This window comes from Berghia stephanieae, chromosome 1 (genome assembly GCF_034508935.2).
Source record: "Berghia stephanieae isolate SIO BIC M18660-M18661 chromosome 1, UCSD_Bste_1.3, whole genome shotgun sequence".
Classification (NCBI taxonomy): Eukaryota; Metazoa; Mollusca; class Gastropoda; order Nudibranchia; family Aeolidiidae; genus Berghia; species Berghia stephanieae.
Window position 1 is genome coordinate 8,967,961 of NC_088360.1, and position 26,331 is coordinate 8,994,291.

The following is a 26,331-nucleotide window of genomic DNA, read 5'->3' on the forward strand; positions in this document are numbered from 1 at the left end:
TGTGTCCCATTGCTTCAATATGGTATTATGCCTGGAAAAACTACCTACCAAAATAAAACCAAAAACACATTTTAAATAAAACAAAAAAACAACACCCCCCCCCCCCCAAAAAAAAAAAAAACAAAAAACAAAACAAAAAAAAAAAAAAAAAAAAAACAAAAAAAAAAAAAAAAAAAAAACAAAAAAAAAAAAAAAAAAAAAAAAAAACACAAAAAAAACAAAAAAAAAAAAAAAAAAAAAAAAAAAAAAAACACAAAACAAAAAAACAAAACAAAAAAGAAACGACCAGAAACAAAACCGTCATGAGGTGATGAGTAACATTTAGTGAAACTGAGATATGTTAAGCTGACGTTCGTATTGGTTGAGGGAGGGGGGTCAATTTAGTATTTGATGAAAGTTCCATAATAATTGGTGAAGTACTCCACTCATTAAGATACCGGTGTCAATTTTTTTTTTCTCGATCCGCTGTTCATTGTTTCAGTAGCTCAGTTCCTTAGTTCTGACGGAAAGTAAGCTACGAAAGACTGGCGTTCTACCCAAAGGATAACAAGCAATATGTTTTAATGCCCGTTCTACGCATTAGAAATTAGTGTAAGAGGAACGAAATGGACGTCACTCAGCTCTTTATTGTTGTTTTAAGACAGCCATTTTATTGATTAAATCTCATTAAATTCTTTCAATCAGACTTTAAATATTGCAGGTGCACATAGTTTTGTGTGTTGGTACGTCCTATTCGACTGGCGGATGCTGTGATTATTTTACCTATACATTTAGCATCAATAAATATCAGCTCATCGGGCTTTAAGGTCTGAAGGGCTACTTTATAATGATTACCTACCATAACGGACACTTTTTCTGTAGCACGATCGCAAACATTCTATAGCTATTATTTATAATCGTTAACCTTTATAAGCGACCCCAGTATTCTTGTGCATAATTTTGTAACACGCTTATAAATAACATCAGACCATACTATAACTTAACCCGTTCATAACAGCAAATTTCAGTTATCGGTCACAATAAAGTGGAATCCGCATAAAGTCAACACTCTTAAACTCAACTTCTGCTTAAAGTCAGCACTTCTTGTGGGTCCTAAATTTTATGTTCTTAATTTTAGTGTATTGATAGAGTCAATATTGCTAAAAGTTAGCCGTGGAGGGGAATATATATATATATATATATATATATATATATATATATATATATATATATATATATATATATATATATATATATATATTGCAACCACCATTGAGTACAGACGATACAAGCTATTTTGCATTTTATTTATTTTATTTGTTTTCCACGTTAATTTGTGCATTGTTGTGCTGACGAAGGGTTTGTACCCGAAGCGTCCATTGTCTGTATCGTTCCTATACGAAGCCTCTTCGTTTTCACTCTTTCGTTAGTATTTTCACGATCACAGGCTTTAGACAGCCCCTACCGTTATCTACGTGGGCTTTATCAGGATTCCACTGTAATTATTTCATAGTGACCTCGAGTCCCACCGACTCTTGACGGTCCGTTTGTAAAAGCTCAGAACGCCACATGGCAATATAAATATCAAGGTAGTTACGTCATGTTAATAGGGTGGTCCCGATAGCTCAGTTGGTAGAGCACTCGCTTCACACGCAAAGGGACCGCGATCGAGATTTTTTTCCTGCCCCCCTAGCAGTGAAGGGGTAGCTGAGTCTGTTAGATTTGGCGGAAAGTATTTTGCGATAGACTAGCGTCCTATCAAAAGGATAGCAAGCAATTACTATTGTCCGTTTCACGCTATAGAAATCGGGATAAACTCCGGCTCCATGGGCCGAATAGCTCTGAATGTTTTGTTTTTGTTTCGTGACCCTATGGTGCGGCTATGGCGGCTTTATCCACTGTTATTATATAATTGTGACCTCGAGTCCGTTTGTAAAAGCCCAGAACGCCACATAGCAATATACTAACATCAAGGTTTATAAGAGAACGACATGTAATCATAATTTATGGTCATATAAAACTGTGTAATAAATAAATGATCGCACCCAGGGTGTCCATTAGATGCAGGTCTGAAATCCGAAAGCAATTATTATTATTATGATTATGGGCATGGTTTAACTTTGTTGTAGGTAATGGACAATGTTTTGTGCCATTTTAGAAGAAGAAGAAGAAGAAAAGAAGAAGAAGAAGAAGAAGAAGAAGAAGAAGAAGAAGAAGAAGAAGAAGAAGAAGAAGAAGAAGAAAGAAGAAGAAGAAGAAGAAGAAGAAGAAGAAGAAGAAGAAGAAGAAGAAGAAGAAGAAGAAGAAGAAGAAGAAGAAGAAGAAGAAGAAGAAGAAGAAGAAGAAGAAGAAGAAGAAGAAGAAGAAGAAGAAGAAGAAGAAGAAGAAGAAGAAGAAGAAGAAGAAGAAGAAGAAGAAGAAGAAGAAGAAGAAGAAGAAGAAGAAGAAGAAGAAGAAGAAGAAGAAGAAGAAGAAGAAGAAGAAGAAGAAGAAGAAGAAGAAGAAGAAGAAGAAGAAGAAGAAGAAGAAGAAGAAGAAGAAGAAGAAGAAGAAGAAGAAGAAGAAGAAAGAAGAAGAAGAAGAAGAGAAGAAGAAGAAGAAGAAGAAGAAGAAGAAGAAGAAGAAGAAGAAGAAGAAGAAGAAGAAGAAGAAGAAGAAGAAGAGAAGAAGAAGAAGAAGAAGAAGAAGAAGAAGAAGAAGAAGAAGAAGAAGAAGAAGAAGAAGAAGAGAAGAAGAAGAAGAAGAAGAAGAGAAGAAGAAGAAGAAGAAGAAGAAGAAGAAGAAGAAGAAGAAGAAGAAGAAGAAGAAGAAGAAGAAGAAGAAGAAGAAGAAAGAAGAAGAAGAAGAAGAAGAAGAAGAAGAAGAAGAAGAAGAAGAAGAAGAAGAAGAAGAAGAAGAAGAAGAAGAAGAAGAAGAAGAAGAAGAAGAAGAAGAAGAAGAAGAAGAAGAAGAAGAAGAAGAAGAAGAAGAAGAAGAAGAAGAAGAAGAAGAAGAAAGAAGAGAAGAAGAAGAAGAAGAAGAAGAAGAAGAAGAAGAAGAGAAGAAGAAGAAGAAGAAGAAGAAGAAGAAGAAGAAGAAGAAGAAGAAGAAGAAGAAGAAGAAGAAGAAGAAGAAGAAGAAGAAGAAGAAGAAGAAGAAGAAGAAGAAGAAGAACGGGGGAGGGGGGAGGGAGGAATATTCAGTACTCTTTCCTCCCCCATCCCCAAATCCCTCCGATTTTCATCCGAATCATACCTCTTGCCGATTCCTAAACCCGAAGTAAAGTATTGGATGGTGAATTGTGTCTTGCTCAGGTTCAGAAACGATCGAAAAACACTAAACACATGACAGCACGTGGAAACGCTTCAATCAAACACAAGATTTAGCTGGCAGTCCGAAGTACTGTGGCATTCGTTTTGCAGAGTTAGCAGTTTAATTCAGCCAGAAACAGTAGTGAAGTGAAGGTTCTGAGAAGATCGAACATCGGGTTCAAAAGTTCATAAAACTGGACCTGGACACGTATCATCAACACCAACCTATCAGGAAGTTTATGGACTCGTGAAAATCTAACGCAGCGAGCTGTGGGGCCCTTTGTTTTGAATAATTTATTTATTAATCATGGAAGATTCAGTGCTGGTAAGTAGTAAGTAGATAAATAATACGAACAACTGAGTTCAGTCAGCAGAATCAGAAGAATGATTCTCACTACTCTCACAACTCTTTCTTTCACTTTCAATTCTTATTACTTTAGTAAATATTGCATCATCACTGGAATGAATCAATATCAGTTTTATTGTTGACACCCTCTGAACTACAACAATATAAAATTCGAACACTAACTTGTGATTAAGTCTCAGACTATAGTAGACCGTCTATACATTTCACTCGATTTAGAAAAAAAAAATCCATCTCTCATTCTTTCCTGAAACTGAAAATATGTAGACCTCTAATATTGTAATATAGCTAGACCGTCTATATTTAAAAAAAGTTTTAACGAGATTACCACGTTGTTGTATACACAAAAAACAGAAATGACAGGTTTACCATTTATTTCACTCATTCACATTTGTTCGTATTCACTCTTGACACTCTGGTTTCCACTGATTTTTTTATCTTTAAAAAGCAAAATTTCCTGATCATCAGCAAATTATTGCCAGCCATTTCCATCTTGTACTTTGTACTCTTTAACTACTGTGTATTTTGTGGAGAATAAAAATTGGAATAAAATTTGATGCTGTTTCAATACCACTCACTTCATCTCTTGTTGTTACCAACATAAGTGCCTGCTCCACTCACTTTTCACCCCATATATCGGAGCATAGTCATCTCAATTGTTTCTATGTTATATGTTTGTGTTGAGAATATTAGCTATTAAGCTTAACTGCTGGCTAAATACTTCGTGTTGGTTGTGTGTGTGTGTACTCGCTACCTCCAGTAGTCGGTGAGAGAAGGCTCTAGTAATGAATGACCTGAGTTTGATATGAATTTTTTGGATTCGTGGATAGCTCATACTGTAGAGTCATGCTCTCATCGGCCAGGCGGAGTTGTCATACCAATAAGGTCGCGGGTTCAAACCCCACTACCGCCGTGAACATTTTTTATTCTCTATTGTCTTCTGGCACTTTTCTACTCACTTCATCTCTTATAGAAGACATTAGAAACATTTGATAATTTACAAGCAACAAGAATATATGACCTTTTGACTTTAGTTTTAGTTAATACATTCCTTAAAAATCCTCTATTGGTTAAGAAAACTATTCCAGTTAGTTTTAGTTTTAGTTTTACGTTGTATAAAAATCATGATATCGAAAGTTTCCAAAGTTATGTCTTGTTTTTAGCCGTGTGGTGTGACTAGTGTAGGAAGTTGTTTTGTCTTGTTGAATAACAAATGGCCTAATGAGTTAAAAGTCGATTCAAAATGCATAGGATTAAATCACTATTTCAAGGCAATAAAAATTCAATCGGATGATAGATAGGGCTTTTTACATTGTCGTAAAACAAAATGAGAGATCTCTACAGATGACATCGAAATTTGAGAATTACTTCCTAAATCTTAAATATAGCAGATGCGGTGCGTTTATTAAATCCATTGTAGAGTTGAAATTTTTCACAATAATTTTTCTGAAAAATTTTATACACATAAATTTAGATAAAAATATGTTTGATTATGGTAAATTTTCGGACTTTCACTTGTCAAGCGGCTACAGGTTTCTAAACTTTTCCATTTTTTTTCTCGCAGCCGATACCTCTTTTCCTAACAAATTCATCTTGTATTATCAATTAATTTTTAATCCATTGTGTGAAATGAGGATAACAGAAAAACAGTTGAATTAATCATAAAACTTTTTTTCTCTAATAATTATATTAAAAATGGAGATCCTGATTGGTTCAGTTGGTTGAGCACTTGCTTCATGTGCTAGGAATCAATTGGTGAAGTCAATATATATTTCTGACCTCCACCCTCCGCTCCCCCAGATGGAAGCATCCTATCCAAAGGGTAGCAAGTAATTGCGATTGTCTGTTGAACAAATAGAAACTGGGATAAATTCTGGCTTCACATTTCTTATGGCTCTGGAAAAAGGACTTCTATATTAAACATTGAACACTGACTTTATAATTTATAGTTTTGACATTTGAATTTTCTCTTTTTTCATAATAATTTTGATTTTATCACTTGCTGTCTTTTATTTAGATATGAAATGAATTAAAATTATGAATTTAGATAACAAATGGGATCAAATTAACGACACAGTGTATTAATATTTTGTTTTTATTTTGTAAAGATGATTTTTAATTTTACTTCATTTATTTTTGGGGAGAGAGCGAGAAGGGAAGGGGGGGGGGGGGAAGAGGGTATTGTGAAAATTACTTTTCTAAATTGTTTACTGACATTGCTTTTGTTGCACAGCACAATGGAACCTCTGAACATCACCTGTATGATCCAGCCATTTTGTTACGTTTGGATGGTAGTCAATTCAAAGGAACCTACAAAAATGGCATATCACCTCTTCAGCCTGGAGAAAATCTCCAGATAAGGCCTCTTCATAAAGACGATTTTGAAAAAGGTGACTTTAGTCTTCAATTTTGTATTTTTCAAAATGCTTTGACACTATAATATATTTATTATTTATTTATTAATTTGATAATTTGTTACCTAATTCATTTGTTTCCACACATTTTTTGATGGTAACAATTTGCTTTTCTATGACAATAATAATAATAATCTCATATGACTTTTATGACATCAATTTGATAATCAAAGTTGTCTTTTTGATTCTTTGTAAAATATCTGATCCTTGCATGTGAAAAACAAAAATTTAGAACTTGAGATAATTGTTTTAACATTAATTACAAATACAAATTACTTAATTGTTCAATATTCATACAGACATATAAAAATCTTAATAATTATTTGATCCACCTTGACTTCTTTAGGATATGTGCAGCTGTTAAAAGAACTTACCTCAGTTGGAGACCTTTCAAAGAAAAAGTTTGAAGGTAGGTACATTTTTTGTAGAGTGGCAGTTTGGTTCCTGTACAATCTGGTTAAGTACTTGGTCAGTATTTTCAAGGCCAAGACTTTTTGGTTCAGCCGGTCGGTAAATATAACATATAGCTCATATTTTCTTCATTTTGTCAGTAACAAACAAGCAGACCTAAGCGCACAGTCTGCTAAATAGAGATAATATGACGCTCACTTTTTCAAGACTACATTTCCATGAAGCTTCAATAAATATTATTATTATTTTTTCTTTTTCAATTGTTTTAATAGCACCATACTAATGAAGCATAGTTTGTTTTTCATTTGGTGGCATTCTTGTCTGATGTATTATTAAAAAAAGTTTTTTCGTGTAGACGTTTAATTCTTATCAGGCACAATTCAATGTCCTTGTAAGCTGATGTGACATTATACCATTTTATCCAAGAGATTAGAAAGGGTGATGCAATTTTACAATTTCAATTACTTCAAAGTTAAAAATACATTTCCCTTATTGTTCTCTTTGAGAAAATGATATCATGTCAAATAGTCCTTCAGGGTCATAAGACCCATGAAACAGCAGTTTATCCTGGTTTCTATAGCACTACATGGACAATAACTTGCTTGCTGCCCTATGGATAGGTCAAAGTACTCCACCAGATCTAATTGACTTAGTTACCCAAGCACTGCTTGTGCTGATCCTCAAGGTATCATGTCGGACTAGAGTAAAATCTAAGCCCTCCTCTCTCCATTTGTAAATGAATGGAAATTGAGCAAATTTTTGTGATAGGCCATTCATATCAACATGAAAAAGTTCATTCTTGCCTTAAAGGTAGTTTTTAAATAAAAATTGTTTCTTGTCTTGCGTTTATTTTCAGAACGTTTCAATGAAATGCATGCCTGTAAAGACACATATTACATCACAGTAATAGAGGATATATCAATAGGAAAAGTTATTGCATCAGCCTCTCTAGTCAAGGAGCAGAAGTTTATTCATCATGCCACTGCGGTAAGGATTTGTTCTCTTTTTGCATTGATGTTGTGACTATGAATGTTTCATCAAGAACTCCAGCTTATTGACTGAATAGCTTTAATGACTTTGATCTTAATAAGACAAAGTCAAAGGCTGGTAACAGAACTCTTTGTAACAAGAACATCCTTAAAAATATTATATTACCATATCTCCTGATGGCTAAATATAAAATTTGTAACTTGGCGAAATCTGTCCCTTGTTGTGAGAGGGTGAAGAGGTTTACTTATACTAACCTATTCAAAATTTTGAAGTTTTGTTCATTTTTTCAGCTTATTTTTATTATTGTTGTTCCCGCTCATGTTGTTATTGTGATTGCTATTAAAATGATAGTGACAGGTATATCTGATAGTTGTTGTAGCATCAACAAATTAATGTAAATAGAGATAAGTATAATATTATGAATTTTGACTTTGACACTTATTTGTGTATGAGATATAAAATTGTTTATAAAGTTGGACATGTCAAATGAGCATAAATAGAGATGATAATATTACGAATATAATTGTATGTTTGTGTGTTAGATATTTAATAATCTTTTTTATCATATTAACAATGAATGTTATTTATATAACTTTGATAAATTGTATCTGTGCATGAAAGTTTCACAATTTTAAAAACCTCTTAGCTCTTAAACGATACGATACAATCAATATATTATTTGTCTTCAATGAGTCAATGGATGAATAGTTCATCTATTTATTTGTTTGTTTATTTATTTATTAATTCATTAAATTGTTTGTTTATGATTCCTGTAATCATTTATTTACTTAAATATTTACTTACTTCATTTTTATTTATTATCTAATTAGGATTATAAAGAGCATTTAGTAAGGGCTATATATAGCGACAACAGATGCTCTGAGGAAAGAGTTATATTTTGTTTGCTTTTCTAAAATCAATCATGTGACTTTTTCTTATATTTTTTTATATAGAGAGGAAGAGTTGAAGATGTTGTAGTCAGTGATGAGTACAGAGGCAAACAGCTTGGCAAGATGTAAGTTTTGAAATCAGATTTCATGTCATTTTGTAATTAGTTTTTTTTTAATGGTCATATGATAAAACTGTGTCATGAACATTTAATTTATGCTTGTAAAAATTTAAGACAATTGATGAAGCATTGTGAAATCAAAAACTTCAAGAAGTTTTGTTGAGTTTTACTTTTCTCTCAGACATACTTTGGTTATTTCACGATTATGGCTGATAATGTTCCTATTTCTTTATAATAAGTTTTTAAGTTCAATAGAGGGCTTGCAAGATTTCTGTGTCTTTGCTAACATTGTTTTTTCACTGATTTATCATTTGACCGGTCATCCTGTTTCAGGTCAAAATGTTTTTTAATGAAAGCATTTGCTTAATGCTCTTTGTACATTATTTTGCATCATTCATTCAAAATAACTAGGATTATTTCCACATCCACCACAATAATACCTTTTACCCCTTTTGTCTCTTAAAATGTTAGTTTTAATTCTTACATATGAATAACTTTGTATAAGAAAAGAAGAAATTAATGAACAGAAACTAACCTTTGTGATGGATATTGTATAAAAAATGTTTATATTTTCTCTTCCCTCTTGTAGTCTGCTTGACGTGCTTGTTGCCCTGAGCAAAGAGTTGAATTGTTACAAAGTATCTCTGGAGTGCAAGGACAAATTAGTGGATTTTTACTTACAGTTTGGATTTGAGAGGACCGTTGGTCAAAATTATATGCAACAAAGATATTTTGATTGACCAACATGTTTTATTCTCTATATAACCATAGACGTTACAATGATAGTGATGAAATGAAGTTTTTATATTGGGTTGGAATCATGATTTAATTGATCAAATGATACAGTGTGTTGATTACGGTCTTTCATGTATGACTTGGTCCTTAATCCCAACTCAATTGCTGTGGATATTCTATCATTCTTTGAACTTATGGAGTTTAATGTAAATGTAACAAATTTATTTAATGAATCATTCATCCATAAATATCAGTGAGTAATTAATGCCTGAGAAATTTTGTAATAACTGTCATTGTTTGTGATGCAACGAGAGTTATATCCAGGTCAAGCATGATCGTTTAATATAAAATGCTATTTATATTTAATGGATAGCAAAATCTTTCTTCGGCTCAAATGACTTATCTGTATCTCTTACAACGTGAAGCATAGACCTCTAACAATCTTTTCATTGATTTTTTGAGAAATAGAATTGTTTTTTTTTTAATGTTAAGTTTCTGTTTTCTTTGAATCATAAGAAAAATATGAATGTCAAAATGTGTGCATCGGGCATCAGGAATTATGTGTTTCTTATTCTTACTGTACAGTGCAGTGGTGGGCACAAATAGGGCATATTCTTGCAACTCATGCTCCAGATCCAGAAAACTCTCTAGTTTTTAAAGAATCTGATTCTCAAAGTCAATTATCAAAGAACTGCTTTTGTTCCAACTGGTATGAGTTGGAGACTGATAATATAGATATCACATTTGGTTCACTTTAAACTAAAGACAATGTCCTGTGTTGGATCAAAATCTTTCCTGGCATACCCCCGGGAAAGGCTGTTTACACATATTTTGCCCATTTTGTCAGAGAGGAGTGTAAACTTTGAAAGTCCCAAGGTATCAAACACTTTCCTTTTGTTCAAACATACTGTGCAAAAAGTGTAAATAGCTTGAATATGTCGTTCATACATTGTCTATCAGATAAAAAAATGAAATATCGTTAAACACTTACTTGTAACTTGTAAAGCATGGTGCAAAACATGTGATAAGCGATAGATTATTAACATTTATATATATTATTTTAGATTTGATACATTTTAATCAAATTGCTTGTATATTTTATTGAAAAAAAAATGATAATGGTGTAACACTTATATTTTCTAAATACCTCTTAATTCAATATATTTATGTCAACTTCCTACTGATTCACCCCAAAGAAAATCCAGCCTCAAATTATTTATCTTGACTGAATTATCTCTATGAAGACTGTTATGAAAATTTGTTTGTGAATCTCATAACTAAAGTATAATTTTGGGATATTGAAGTTGCTTACAAAATAATTGATTCTCACATTCCTACTACAGCTTTATCCCTTAGATTTGTCTAAAAAAAAAAAAAAAATTAATGAAACCTTTTTAGTGAGCATGCATGAGAATATTAATTTGCTTTATTGCATTCAATTTCAAACTATTTGAAAAAGAACACTTTTGGGGTATATTTTATGTTTAATGTATCTGACAATTTTAATAATGTGGAATCCTTTTTTGTGTGTTTTTTTTATGGTATGGCAGATGCATTTTGTTAAATCTTCAATGTTGTTTCTGTTTAATGTGTTGCAAGCGCCGTAAAACCATTAAAAACAAACAATTGTTGTCTGTTTGTGATAATGTAAATTCAAGCTAGTAGTGTTATAAAATCATTTTTTAGGCAGATAATTAGACTTGAAAGTGTCATAAACCCTGTTACACATCTAAAAACAAACAACGAATAAATCTTAAATGCTGGTAAAGTATCACAAGCATTCAATCTCATAAATACAAACATTTCGTATTAAAGTATAATAATCAATTTTCATGTATTATGCATACATATATACAATTATGTGTCCCCTAGTGGGCAGGGAGGCACTTACTGTATCTTCTATTCCTCTATATCTGTTTTCCAACATGCTTTCTGTCTTTGTCTTGGGATGAGATTACTTGGTTTTGTCCTGGCCCTGGCTGGAAGCAAGACAGTCAAATGTAAAGTTAGAGTTTTGGGAGATGATATTTGTCTTGTAAATCCTCTCTCTGTTATGCATTGTTTTACTTTTTTGTGTTATATATAATAATTTGTAAACCTTTGAGTGTATTTCTCTTAGTGGGGACCTGCGCCTGTTTCTGGATGAGACTTTAAGGTGATCTCTAACTAAGTACACTGATAGTGTGCTCTTGGAATTTACATCTGTTTCCTATTTGAATCAATTACCCCTTGTCTTACTTTTTCTTGGGTGCTCTAATTGTTATTCTTGAACTTTTTACTAACCCATTTTCTTCCTTTTTACTGGCGCTGATATGACCTAAATGTGTTGCAAGCCGAAAAACCCTCAAAAAATAAAAACAATTAAAAAAAAAAAAAAACAATTATGTGTGGTGGTCTGACTCCTGACAAAAGTTGCCGCATGGTGAAAATAAATTTTGAACCCTTTCAAGTTAATGCAAATGTACAAAAAATCTTTTCGGAATAAATTGCAGTTTAAATTTTCAAAATAACTTGTTTGGAGACAAAGTTGCAGGTATTTCGGTACATTGTTGCCATTCAGATCCAGTTTCCAAAGCATGAAAGGGACAATAGCAATTGTTTTATACCTTTTGAATAGGATGTTAGCCTATTTTCCACCAGCTCTATCCAGTTACCCAATCATTGCTGGGTGGACCGGGGGTCAGAAAAAAAATGGTGACTGCACCCCGGATTGATCTTGATCTCTTTGCTTGTGAAGTGAGTGATCTGCCAACTGAGTTATTGGGACCCCTGAGTACATTGTAGTTGAAGAAAAAGAAAATAATTTTAGAAACTGTATTCTCGACAACAGTTGGTACAATATCGGACAGCGGGTGGTTGGATGGGAGCATCACCCTTGAATCATATACCTATGATGTCCGCATGGGTGTACGATCCGATAGTGATGTCGTTTCTTCTTCTCTTTACTAGCCTATCCTGCTTCTTTGGTTTGTGATTGTATTTTTGACAGGGGATATTTTTTTTCTGTAAATCTTCTGCCTGTTTGTTCTTGGTTATTTATAATTTAGCTTATGATATCTTTAGGTTATGATTTTGATTTACATTTGTACTATTTTTGTCAGATTGCTTGTTTTTTTGTTTCAGCGGTCTCTCATATAACCTCAATTGTGTTGGAAGAGACCTAAAGCAACAAACAAACAAACAATATCGGACACCTTTCATTAGATCACCATCACACATATAATGTTGAATGAGTAGTGTGCAATACGTGAAGATTGTGTGATATGATTTTTAGTGTTTCTTGTTGCAATGTATGATAAATGATTAGAACATGTTTTTTAATTTGATATTGCCTGATATACTCTTTGACAATTACATATACATTTTATATTTTGATCCCTGCATATTTATTCTTTAGAATATCCTCTCAGCTTGTGGATAACATTTCGTATTTCTAAAAAGATTTTACGTTTGTTCCGGAATGATTATCAAGTTTGTATTTAGATTAAATATTTCTCAGATCTTGACTTTTCTTTCCATACAGCTGATTTTTCTAGGCAAAGAAATATCCACATTTCAAAGGTCTACATATGTATTTTTTTTATTTTTTTTTTTTTTAATATGTTTATAGGAGGGTGCTAAAATTCTGTTATATATGCTAACTGTCCAATGTTTCAATCTTCTGAATCATGTGTGACGTGCACGATGATCTAAATAGAGTTAGATTTTAGCAGGATAGATGATGACCAATCGTTATGGGTATCCTTGTTTGTTTGTTTTGTTTTTTTGTTTTTCTTTCTGTCACTTATGTCGTCCAATATAGTGAAATGTATTGACCTGCACTAATTCTTTATCATCTATTTTTATTATCATGATAAAGTCTAGTGTCGTCTTTATTGTCATGTTATTGATACATTGTCTTATATTTTAGGTGCTTTTGACAAAAGGGGTTATAAGGAGGGAGGAGTTAAAATCTATGACATTTTAATTTTTAATGTCAAATGTGCTTTTTATTTCTTCATTTCTCAGGCCTTGATATGATTTAAAAGGCACTATTTAAGTCATAAAAACATTAACTGATAAGATATCACGGTGTACATATAGGTGTACATATAGGAAATGAATGCTATTGACCTTTTTTTTACAGTTTAAATGAAACAAGATGATATTTTATTTCCATGTAAATCTCTTCAAATTCAAATAATCAATACCCTCAAATGGATGAATTTAAGATCTGGTGTAATTAATCATTACAATGTATTTAAATTTTGAGAGATATTCTAGGCTTGCTTTTAGTCTAAGGTTTGAGGCACATTGTCGCAAGCCATTGGTGTTTAATCTTTTACAAAGCTTAGCCTTTTTTTAAAAGAAAGAACTGTTGCTCATTACATCGTTGCAAATAATATGATTTATTTTTCCTATTGTTTCCCTTTCATATGATTAAAATGTGTTTTTTTAAAAACTGCCATTTTCCTCCTTTGTAAGCAAACAATTAACCTAATCTAGATGTATGATATTGCCAGAATAGAGATAATCCTAGTGGTGCAATTTCTGTTTAACAGCTCTCATTTAGAAAATCAATGCAGAAGCAAATTCAAATAGATATCATTAACGTTTGAAATGTTCAATTCTAATCATCTAAGATAATGAAAAACCCTAGTATCTTGGTGGGGCTCCTGACCGCCCATTGTGGACAGGGAGGCACTTACTGTGTCTTCTATCCCCCTATATATGTTTTCTAAAATGCTTTCTGTTCTTGTGTTGGAATGAAATTACTTGGTTTTGTCCTGGCCCTGGCCGAAGTCCTTGGCTTGGAGGAAAACAGTTAAATGCATAATTATTGTTTTGAGATATGATATTTTTGTCCTTGTAAATCATCTCTCTGTTATGTATTATTATTATATTTTTTATTTTGACTGTATAATGTAATCATTTGAGTGTATTCCTCTTTGTTGGATATTGTGCTTGTGTCCAGATGAGACTTATTGGTGATCTCAAACTAATTACATTGCTCGTATGCTCTTGGAATCTACATCTGAACCCTATTTGTTCCCAGTTCCCCTTTATCTTACTTTTTCTTTGGTGCTTTAATTGTAATTTTAGAATTTGACTATCCCATTTTCTTCCTTTTTTACAGGCGCTGATATAACCTTAATGTGTTGCAAGCGCCGTAAAACCCTTAAAAACAAAACAAACAAAACCCCTAGTATGTTTGTTCAGTATTCATTTTGCAACTATCCTGTGATGAAACTTTTACTGACATTTCAATTTGAGGTTTTTAATTGGTGGTAAGATTTAGTAATTTTCCATTCAAGTAGTCCTCCAGAGCCAAACGCTTCATGGAGCAAGAGAAAAAAAATCTCGACTTCACCTGGTCCGATTCCGTTTGTTTTGCCTATAATAAATGAGCTACTTGGACCTCTACTTTTCATACAACTTCATTTCAATTTTTAATTTCAATTTGACAAAATCTTTTGCGAGTACTATTAATCATTCAAGCGAAACTGACATCTTTTTGCATTCACTTTCTGCTTTATTTTCATTATTTTGTAGTAACGAACTCATAGGTCATAATATATATATCTTCTTTTTCACAGGAAGAAGACACTCTGATTAGACAAAAAAATTAATGAGCATTCCAAGTTTAAAAGAAACTGTATTCCAAAACCTTCTCAAAAATTAAACAAATAAATTAATGAAATTATATAAAAGTAGCACCATTAAAAGGCTGTGATTGTTGTATTTTTTTGACCAATTGTTTTCATTATATACTATTATTTATTTTTATTACATAAACACAAAAGGAGATTCTCCCTTTTTTTAATAACGTAAAAAAAAGCATTTTAATATTGCGAATTTATCATGTTTACTCAATTTTTATCCATCAGACTTTTCAAATTATGAGATTACTTGCTTTGCCCTATGGATACTGTGATTTTGACAGTTTTTAATGAGCGTTGAGCATGGCAAAAGCATAAACTGCTTATTATATATCATTTTTTTACATAGTGATATTTATTTACAGAACTCTCTTATTTAGCTTTAAAAGGGCTTTAAAAATATATTTTTAAAATTGTCTTTGATCATAAATTAAATCACCTCTCTATAAATGTCACCCCTCCCCCTCCCCACAAAAAATGTCCTAACTCCCCCCCCCCCCCCCCCCCCCCCAAAAAAAAAAAAATAAATAAAATAAAACAAAACTAAGATAATAAAACTCGAAACAAACAACAACAACAAAAATGAAAAAAGAAACCATAGTCACAAAACTGACCTCACATGATGATAAATCCTGAATTATTTTGACTAATACAAAGGAAATCGTCCGATTTGAGTTTTATGTTAAAGATAAGAATTCAGAAAGTCAAGTGTTTTGATATTTAAGAAACAAAAACCTCAATCTTCTCAATGAAGAGATTAATAATTTTAACTCAAAATTAGGTTACGCTCAAAAGCCAGTTTTAAGCTCATCCCAACATAATGCCGTTTTCAGGCAATTGGTCAAGAAATTGATTTTTGTCAATGATGATTGTGACATTACAATAAATGGAATATATTTTATTATTTTTAAATTTGAATTTCAATACATGATAAGATTTGTAATTAGTATTTAATTTTTCTCTTTTAAAAGCGCTGTAAAATCCTTAAAAACAAACAAGCAAGCATTTTCAGTTTGTATAAAGGTTGTTGTATATTGCTTTTGTATACAACTGTCTTGTTTTTCTCTTTTATATTTTCACTTCGCATAAATAAATATTGATGGATATATTATTTTCAAGTACAGTTGACTTTTAATAATTTCGGCAAGATAACTTGAGGGTTCATTTCTATTTTTTGTATGTTATACTTTTTGACACAGACCCTTCTTTTTTTTTTTTTTTGTGGGTTTCTTTTCTTTTTTCCCTTTTTTTACGCGCAAGAAATGATGTTTTTCCCTTTTTAGTCATCCATCTATTCCATATTATGGCTTTGTTAGTTTATTGTGCAATCATCTGAGTGATTCCCCTCTTGAGTGTCATTGTGGGTCTTTAAAATGGTTTCAAACTGGCTACTAAAATATAAATTATCTTGAATTTACTTATGATTTCTGATTTTTCTCGTCCTTTTTGTCTTCCTTGTTTGTCTTCTTAGATTTTTGTTAGCTGGAGCATGATATATAAATATCTGCAGCTATGTTGTTTTATGGTATGACACTCGTTCTCGGATCGGAAGGTCCTGGGTTTGAGCCTCGCTGGGCGCATAGTTTAGTCCTATGAAAAGGCTCTTTACTCACATTCTCTCATGTGCTTAGGTGTAAAATGAGTACCTGGCCGTTAACAAGGTTGTCTCTGTTGGAAAAAATTGCAAGATCGCCTAACAGACGTCATGTCCCGTTCTACATGTTAAGTGTATGCTGTTGGTCAGGCACCCCTTGTAAAGCGCTTTGAGCATGTTTTGTGGAAATTGTGCTATATAAAAGCTCAAGTTTTAAGTATATATATATTTGTGCTTGTGTGCGCGCATCTTTATCGCAGCGTTTATATTAAAATTGCCGCGTTAGTATTAATAATATGTCTCTTTTGCGATATGTTCCCTGTTGTATTTAATTCCCATCAGTGCAGCATAAAGTTATCTTTAACATGATGTGTATACACAATTTGCTGTTGACGAATTCCATTATGCTCTGCATTATTCATTAATTTACATAGTAACAAAAAAGATTATTTGAAATGTCATATTTTAATGTTTTTATAAAGCATGTGTAGATCACATTTTACTGTTATCAGTGTGTCGCAAGTACAAAAAGTGTCCTTAAAATTTCTAAGAAAACCAAAACAAGTCATCTCAAGCTCCCTTTTGTTTTATCCGAAAACCTGCATTATATCAATATCTTTTATGCCCGGCAGACTGCTTTGGTGTTGCTGGAGTTTGGCGTTGAGATCAGTCCCCTCCCCCCGCCCCTTCTTTTTGTATGGTTCTCGTTGTTTGGCTATGTGGTCTAGTGGTATGACACTTGCTTTCGGCCAGGAATTGCCAGTGTTCGAGACCGTCTTCGAGCAGCGCATTGTCGAGTCCTTGGCAAAGTCTCTTTACCCACATTCTTTCATCGTACTCAGGTGTAAAATGAGTGCCATGCCATTAACAGCTGTGTCTGTCGGAAAAGAGCATTGTAGTATCCCATAACAGGCATCATGTATCATCCTTCATGTTAAGTCCTGTTGATTAGTGACCCTTGGTAAGGTGCTTTGAGTACGTTTAGTGGATATTGTTCTATATAAATGCTCTAGTTATTCAAGTATATGACAGGTGCTGATAAACAAACAAAAATCTTACGGCCGTCTTATCATTATCCGTTTCTCATGCATCTATTCAACTTAAAATACTGGGTGGGGTCCTTCGACCTCCCATGGTGGGCAGGAGGTTACTTGCCACGTCTTCTACCCTCTGCTTTCCAAGTTGCTTTCTGTCTTTGTCTTGGAATGAGATTACTTGGGTTTGTCCTGAATTTTGCCAGAGTCCTCAGCAGAAGAGGAAACAGTCAGATGTTAAGTATTACATTTTGGAGGAGATATTTTTTTCCCTTGTACATCATCTCTCCATTATGTATTGTTAGTTACGTATTGTTTTGGATATATTCTGCAAACATTTGAGTGTATTCGTCTTCGTGGAATCCTGTGCTTATGTCCGGATGAGACTTTTAAGTAATCTCAAATTAAGTGCACTGGTAGTATGCTCTTGGAATTAACATTTGTTCCCTATTCGAACCGCGGGTGGTTGGATGGGAGCATCACCCTTGAATCGTATACCTATGATGTTCGCATGGATGTACGATCCGATAGTGATGTCGTTTCTTCTTCTCTTTACTAGCCTATCCTGCTTCTTTGGTTTGTGATTGTATTTTTGACAGGGGATATTTTTTTTTCTGTAAATCTTCTGCCTGTTTGTCCTTGGTTATTTATAATTTAGCTTATGATATCTTTAGGTTATGATTTTGATTTACATTTGTACTATTTTTGTTAGATTGCTTGTTTTTTTGTTTCAGCGGTCTCTCATATAACCTCAATTGTGTTGGAAGAGACCTAAAGCAACAAACAAACAAACAAACCTATTCGAACCAATCCCCTTTGTGTTATTTTTCTTGTGTGCTTTCAAATATAAATCTAGATTTTTTTTTATTATCCCATTTCCTCATTTTAACTTGCGCTGATATGACCTCAATGTGTTGCAAGCGCAGTAAAACCCTTAAAAACAAACAGACAAACATTTTCAGTTTGTATAAAACAAACAAACAAACTTAAAATTATAAGGTCAAGCACGGTTGAAGTCTAAACATAACAAAACAGATATCTATACTAAACCTTGATGTTACCTTACTTAGAGTGCTGAATTGACCTAAATACAAACAAATAATTATCTTGTTGATTGTCGACGAATAAGGAAAATAGGTCAGAGATAATTGATGTCACCAACGAACCATTCGTGGCTTGCAATTCTATGATTTTATACTTTGATAGGGAAGCTGTGCTTTGATTTGATCTTACGTGTACTTACATTTACAATCTGATAACTTTTAACCCGTTAACTGCCGTACTCTGTAAAAACATTAAAATACAGTGGAACCTCCCGATAACGACATGCCACGGGACCGAGTTTTTATGTCGTTATCCGGAGGTGTCGTTATTTAGAGGTTTCCAAGATGGCGGACAAAGTGGGCGTGGTAAGGCCCGCGGGACCAGTTTTTATTAACATTGACAAAACAAACAAAACATTGTAGTGTATTCCTCTTAGAGGATTCTTGTGCGTGTGTCTGGATGAGACTTTTAGGTGATCTGAACTGAGTACACTGATAGTGTGCTCCTGGAATCTACATCTGTTCCCTATTTAAACAATTCCCCTTTGTCTTACTTTTTCTTATGTCATTTCAATTGTAAATATAGAATGTTTTTTACTATCCACTTTTCTTCCTTTTTACTGGCGCTGATATGACATAGATGTGTCACAGGCGCTGTAAAACCCTTTAAAACAAACAAAATTCCTCCTCCTCCTCCCACAAAAACACTACTACTACTACTGCTACTACTACTACTACTACTACTACTACTACTACTACTACTACTACTACTACTACTACTACTACTACTACTACTACTACTACTACTATACTACTACTACTACTACTACTACTACTACTACTACTACTACTACTACTACTACTACTACTATTATTATTATTATTATTATTATTATTATTATTATTATTATTATTATTATTATTATTATTATTATTATTATTATTATTATTATTATTATTATTATTATTATTATTATTACCTACTACTACGACTACTACTACTACTACTACTACAACTACTACTACTACTACTACTACTACTACTACTACTACTACTACTACTACTACCACTACTACTACTACTACTACTGCTACTACTATTACTACTACTACTACTACTACTACTACCACTACTACTACTACTTCTATCACCACATAATATCACATTTTCCAAGATTTTGTGTTTACTTGCTTACACTTACATTTATACCTTGGTTTTTATTAATGCATATCAGCCAAGATATATATATATATATATATATTTAAAACATCAAAACAAAAGTAAAGTTTGTTTTGTCATAGTTGTAAACAGGACTACTCTCAAACCGATGTAAAATCTTACCTTAAAAAGGTAATGTTAAAACAAGCCCATTATTACGTTCGGCTATCACACTTGTAGATATGTGCACGCTGATTTGATCCATTGATATTATTGGAAATAATATGACTTTTATGATATGAGATAAAGAATTCTGGATGGGGTCTTTGACCTCCCGTGGTGGGCAGGAGGTCATGCTGTGTCTTCTATCCCCTGTATCTATGTTCCGAGTTGCTTTCTGTCCTTGTCTTGGAATGGGATTACTTAGTTTTGTCCTAGCCCTTGCCAGAGTCCTTGACTGGGAGGGAAACAGTCAAATGTATAATTATAGTTTTTGGAGATGATATTTTCCTTGGAAATCATCTCTGTTATGTATTGTTACATATTTTTGATTTTAAATATATAATGGTTTGTAAATATTTGAGTGGGGTCCTCTTAGTGCGGACCTGTGCTTGGGTCTGGATAAGACGTTTATGTGATCTCAAACTAGGTACACTATTAGTGCGCTTTTAGAATCTACATCTATTTCCTATTCGAACCATTCCCCTTTGTCTAGTCTTGTCTTGTGTGCTTTCAATTGTAAATCTATAACATTTTTTACTATCCCATTTACCTCCTTTTTACTGGCGCTGAAATAACCTAAAGGTGTTGCAAACGCCGTAAAACCCTTAAAAACAATTTTAAAACATAATTGAATAATATGGTACTGCTAGGAAATTTGCATAAGTTTTTGATGATTTGTAAATACAGTACTCAGGAAAGTGTTTTTTTCGGTGAATAAAATTAATTTATTGACCAACAGATTGTATTGCATCGTTGCTATTATTTTTCTTGTTTTTCCTGTTGTTATGTTAATCATTATTTTTGTCCTCGTTGTTGCTGTTGTTGTGTTAATCGTTATTATTGTCCTCGTTGTTTCTAATGTTATGTTAATCATTATTCTTCTTTCATGGTAGTTAAGATTTTACTCTTTCTGTTATTTTGGTTTGGCTTGGGCGGGGTCTTTTGATCCTCCATGGTGGGCAGGAGGTCATTTGCTACGTCTTCTATGCCCCTATATGTTTTCTGAGTTGCTTTTTTTTTTCATTGTAAACAACTTCTCTGTTATGTGCTGTTATATTTTATGTTGTAGATAATATGATTTTTAAAAACATTTGAGTGTATTGCTCTAAGAGGAAGAACATGTGTATTGATTGAACTTTAATGTGATCTCAAACTAAGTAAACTGACGGTGTGCTATTGGAATCAGAAAATCAGCAAGATTAACAATGCTATTTAAGATCAAGCACCACCTCGCTGAATGCCCAGTCATCAAGAAAAAACTGATACCAGCACCTTTGAGACAGAGAAGAGGTAACAACAACCAATACAGCCTCATAACACACAGAACACAATACCGTGGTTTTTCCTTCTTGCCGCGTACGGTCAGAGACTGGAACCAGCTTGACGCTAAAGTGACCGAAGCCACTACAATTGATGCTTTTGTGGCAAGTTGCTATGCAAATACTTAGACCTTACACAAACCACCACTGACCAACGTTGACGACCCCCGAATGTCCCTGGAAATTGATTTTAGACTAACGATTATAAACAAGGAATACAGAGAGATTAGAAAGCAGTTTCATATTTGCCATAATAATCAACCAATTGATTGTGGGCAATCAAAGGAAGAAGAAGAAGAAGAATCTACATATGTTCCATATTCGAGCCGTTCCAGTTTGTATTTTCTATTTTCTCGTGTGCTTTTAACTTTCAGAAAAAGTGTGGATCGGGCACGTGTATCAATAATAATGAGAAATATAGGGTATGGAGAGGTGCCAGACGAAAGCAGTGTGCTTCTATCCATAAATCTAGAAGTTTTTTGACTCTCCCATTTCTTCCTTTTTTTGCTGGCGCTGAAATGACCTAAATGTGTCGCAAGCTCCACAAAACTCTTAAAAACAAAAACAAAACAAAACTGAAAACCTATAATGTTTGACTATTTGACTCTATAATTTTTTCTTTCTATTGGCAATTAAATGACATTAAAGTGTCGCAAGCCATAAAGTTGTACAAACTCTATCTCTCCTTCTTTTCCTACCCCTATCTCTCTCTTACACACACACACACACACACACACACACACTCACACACATTCTCCCCCCCCCTCTCTCTCTCTCTCTCTCTCTCTCTCTCTCTCTCTCTCTCTCTCATCCCTTCCTTCTGAAATTCTGAAAGCTCCATCCAAGCGAAACAATCGTTGAAATCCTCTCTAGATAATCAAATGAATCGTCTCCCTTCCCTTTCAATCTTCTTGTGGTCACTTGGCCTAAGTTATATTGGCAGTTTTAATTAAGGACATGAGCTATCCATCCTATTCGTAAAAAGGTTTTGACAAAATTACTTGGACGCCTTTTCTAAAAAAAAAAAAAAACAACAAAGAAAAGAAGCAAAAAAAAAAAAAAACAAACAAACAAACAAACAGAAAACAAAGCAAAAGACCCCCCCCCCCCCCCCCCACACACACACCCAAAAAATGAAAAAAAAAACAGAAAAAAAAACCAACAACAAAACATAACACTTTTCTTTCAAGATAAGTCATTTTTAAAGATCATAATCATAAGATTTCATATGAAACACTGGCATCGTATGCTCAACGAAACTGGGATTAGACAAATTATTTTTAAGTAAGAGAAAGTGAACTTATAATAAGTCATGAAAAACAGGATAGCCTACTTGCCCTTAAAACCGTCTATATTTTATTATTTGAATAGTTACCTGAATAGGTACCTGTTGGTACCGTGTTCCAAAGTCAAGCTGGAAAAATATCACATTAAAGACATTTCGACCTCGTCCTTCAAATATTGATCGATTAAAATGATTCTCATATATCATGTCAAAACTCTCAAACCTGGGACATGGAAGGAAGTCCCGTGTTTGATAGTCGCTCCTTCGAGTCACATAGGAATAAAATGAAAATGTCATACATACTTTTTTTCAAGTTTATGAATATGAGCCTTAAATATTGGATTTCCTCATATAACGGCTCTTGTAATATTCTGGTGAAAGTAAATTAAAAATATTGATTTTATCTCCTGGTTTTGGTCCCTCTCCAGTTGGGGAAGCGACGCCGTTTTCAATAGCCAATACACAAAGTAAAAGCCTTCCCGTCTGATTTGGTTGTTTCAATAAGCCACTTTGGAGGTCATATTTCTTTTTTAAAAAGGTTGTTTCCAACACCAGACATTGAAGAAGCTTTCTTAAAAAGCTGAGACACCATAACAGAAAAAAAGCCTTTTAGAAGTAAAAGAAGGAAATAAATCATTAAAAGCATGAAAAAAATTAAGATAAATAACAATACTGATTTCCCTCTTTCTTCCCACTTCCTTTATCTTCCGAACCAAGAACAAAATATTTAACTAATCGAACATTATAACTATATACCAATGGGTGGGGTTCCTGACCTCCCATAGTGGGTAGGGAGGCACTTATTGTGTCTTCTATCCCCCTATATCTGTTTTTTCAACTTGCTTTCAGTCTTTGTCTTGGAATGAGATTACTTCGTTTTGTCCTGGCCCTGGCTGAGAGGGAAACAGCTACATGTATAGTTAGTTTTAGGAAATGATATATTTTTTTCTGTTATGCACTGTATTATATTTTGTTCCCATGTTATATATGATTTGTAAACTTGTGAGTGTGTTCCTCTTATTGGGGACCCGTGCTTAACGTCAGGGTGAGACATTTAGGTGATCTATAAACTAAGACTTTGATAGTGTGCTCTTAGAATCTACATTTATTTCCTTTTTGAACAAATTCCCCTTTGTCTTACCTTTTGTTGGGTGCTTTAATTGTAATTCTATAACTTATTAATATCCTATTCTTCTTCTTCTTCTTCTTCTTCTTCTTCTTCTTCTTCTTCTTCTTCTTCTTCTTCTTCTTCTTCTTCTTCTTCTTCTTCTTCTTCTTCTTCTTCTTCTTCTTCTTCTTATTATTATTATTATTATTATTATTATTATTATTATTATTATTATTATTATTATTATTATCATAATTATTAATATTTTTTCCAATTTGCTTTCTATTTTTGTCTTGGACTTAGATTACTTGGTTTTGTCCTGGCCGGAGTCATTGGCTGGGAGGGAAACAGTCGAATGTATGGTTATAGTTTTGGGAGGTTATACTGATTATACTTTTTTCATTGTAAATCGTCTCTCTGTTATGTACTGTTAATATTTTCATATTTAAGATTTGGTTTGTAAACATTTGAGTGTATTCGTTTTAGTGGAATCTTGTGCTGGTGTCTGGGTGAGTCTTTTAGGTGATCTCAAACTAACAACACTGCTGATGGTGTGCTCATGGAATCTCTTTCTGTTCCCTATTTGAACCAATCCCCTTTGCCTTACTTTTTCCTCAAGTCCTCTTAATTGTACACCTAGAAGGTTTTCACTATCTAATTTTCTTCCTTTTTACTGGCGCTGATATGACCTAAACGTGTTGCAAGCTCCGTAAAACCCTTAAAAAAAAACAAAAACAAACATCCCGTTCATCGTGAACGAATAGAAAAATTCATGATCCCGACATCATACAGTTTTGAGACAGTGAGTCACACTTCCATTCATTTTCAGTATTTAATTAATACTAATACGCGTTTCAAGCTATAGAAACCGGGATAAACTCTGGCTCCATGGGCTCTGAACTACTCTGAAGGACTAAGAAAGTTTATTAAGTTATAATCATGTTCTAGCTCTACTTCCAGAAGTCTCAGGTTTGAGAGTTTTTGATCAGATGATAGTATTTTTAGTTGATCGATATTTGAAGGCCGAGATCTGTGGCCTAGATTTATTAAAACCTGGTTTTTTAATTTATTTATTTATTTTTTTTTTTACAGCGTTCGGCAGTACAGCGGCTATGTGGTCTTGTGGTATGACACTCGCTTTCGGATCGGAAGGTCCTGGTTTCGAGCCTCGCTCGGTGCATAGTTGAGTCCTTGAAAAAGGCTCTTTACCCACATTCTCTCATTGTACTCAGGTGTAATTAAGTACCTGACCGTAAACAGCGTTATCTCCGTCAAAAAAAAAAAAATGTATCATCGCCTAACAGGCGTCATATCTCGTCATATATATTTAAGTGTTGCTTTTGGCTAATGGCCCCATGTAAAGCGCTTTGAGCACGTTTAGCGGATATTGCTCTACATAAATGCTTAAGTTTTTTACAGCATTCACTGTGAATTAGTGGATTGTACCTTTTTGGGTTTTTTACTTTTCTTCTTTTTTTTTTTAAAATCTTAAACTTTTCATCATTCTGTTCTGAGTTTGTTCATAAATCCAATGCTCTTATTGGAAGTGACATGAAATTTTAAATCGGATATTGGGGGAGGGATGGCGTGGAGGTGAGTATCGCGTAAGAAAAATGGAAACTCAAGTTTCATAAGCTATGTATAATAACAATATTTAGAGGTCTGGAACAAACCATGACAGACAAAGAAGAAAGATGAATGCAAGAAAATATCATAGAAACAAGCTGATGATGATGATGATGATGATGATGATGATGATAGTGATTATTATTATTATTATTATTATTATTATTATTATTATTATTATTATTATCATCATCATCATCATCATCATCATCATCATCATCATCATCATCATCATCATCATCATCATCATTATTATCATTATTATTATTATTATTATTATTATTATTATTATTATTATTATTATTATTATTATTATTATTATTATTATCATTATTATTATTATTATTATTATTATTATTATTATTATTATTATTATTATTATTATTATTATTATTCTCATTATCATCATTACTAATTAATTATTATTAATATTTTGATTATTATTATTATTATTATTATTATTATTATTATTATTATTTATTATTATTATTATTATTATTATTATTTGAAAATAGTACCTAGATCTGTCTGCTCCTTAATTTTTCAGTTAAAAAAAAATATTTAAAAGGTAGGTTAATAATGAATTTACAAATCATTGATGGCCAAATCAATATTATTGACTACCGTATATTCACTTCCTAATATTATCAGATACAAATGAAACTAAATGGATCCATTGACTTAAAAAATTTAAACAAGGTAATTTTTAAAACGATTTTCTTGCATTTTTCTTGTCTGTCTGCCACTGTTTTCATATACGCCTTTAACGATTTTTATCATACTTTTTGAATGTTAGATTTCCATTTTTCTTGTGTGATATCCGCCCCACAACACCCCCTCCCCAATACCCGTTTTTTAATTTCATAGCATATCAGGATTGTTTGCTTCGGGGCCTTTGGCAACTACTTAAGTTGGCTATGGATCTTCAGGTCACGGTCGTCGGTTGATATCACCGACACATTATAATTTATTCTAAATTTTTTGAGTCAAAAAACCATAAGACCACTGAAATCTTTATTTAACGATCTAGTTTTACTCACATATACGATAACTGACACACTTTTTTAAAAGTGAACTCACTGTAAGTTGATTGAATTTGAATAACTAGAG

General features: G+C 32.9%; 2 protein-coding genes across 2 annotated transcripts in view; one reads left to right on the plus strand and one right to left on the minus strand.

Moving 5' to 3' along the window:
* The window catches only part of LOC144967419 (purine nucleoside phosphorylase-like), a 40,527-nt gene extending 37,132 nt beyond the window's left edge, over positions 1–3,395 (minus strand). Inside the window, exon 1 of the mRNA XM_078904605.1 lies at positions 3,214–3,395. The gene's annotated coding sequence lies outside the window, so the exon portion shown is untranslated. The remainder of the gene's footprint in view (positions 1–3,213) is intronic.
* Positions 3,372–20,621, plus strand: LOC144967433 (glucosamine 6-phosphate N-acetyltransferase-like). Its single transcript, XM_078904682.1, has 6 exons — positions 3,372–3,594; positions 5,867–6,023; positions 6,394–6,456; positions 7,315–7,445; positions 8,402–8,463; positions 9,047–20,621. Exons 1-6 carry the CDS (start codon positions 3,577–3,579, stop codon positions 9,195–9,197), a joined length of 582 nt encoding a protein of 193 aa, XP_078760808.1. The 5' UTR covers positions 3,372–3,576; the 3' UTR covers positions 9,198–20,621.
* The last annotated feature ends 5,710 nt before the right edge of the window (positions 20,622–26,331 follow it).

What these genes read in the sequence shown, in the direction of transcription:
- LOC144967433 (XM_078904682.1), top strand. An exon ending in TTCAAAGAAAAAGTTTGAAG is followed by an intron (nt 6,457 to 7,314) that starts GTAGGTACATTT and finishes GTTTATTTTCAG; the next exon opens with AACGTTTCAATGAAATGCAT. An exon ending in GGCAAACAGCTTGGCAAGAT is followed by an intron (nt 8,464 to 9,046) that starts GTAAGTTTTGAA and finishes TCCCTCTTGTAG; the next exon opens with TCTGCTTGACGTGCTTGTTG.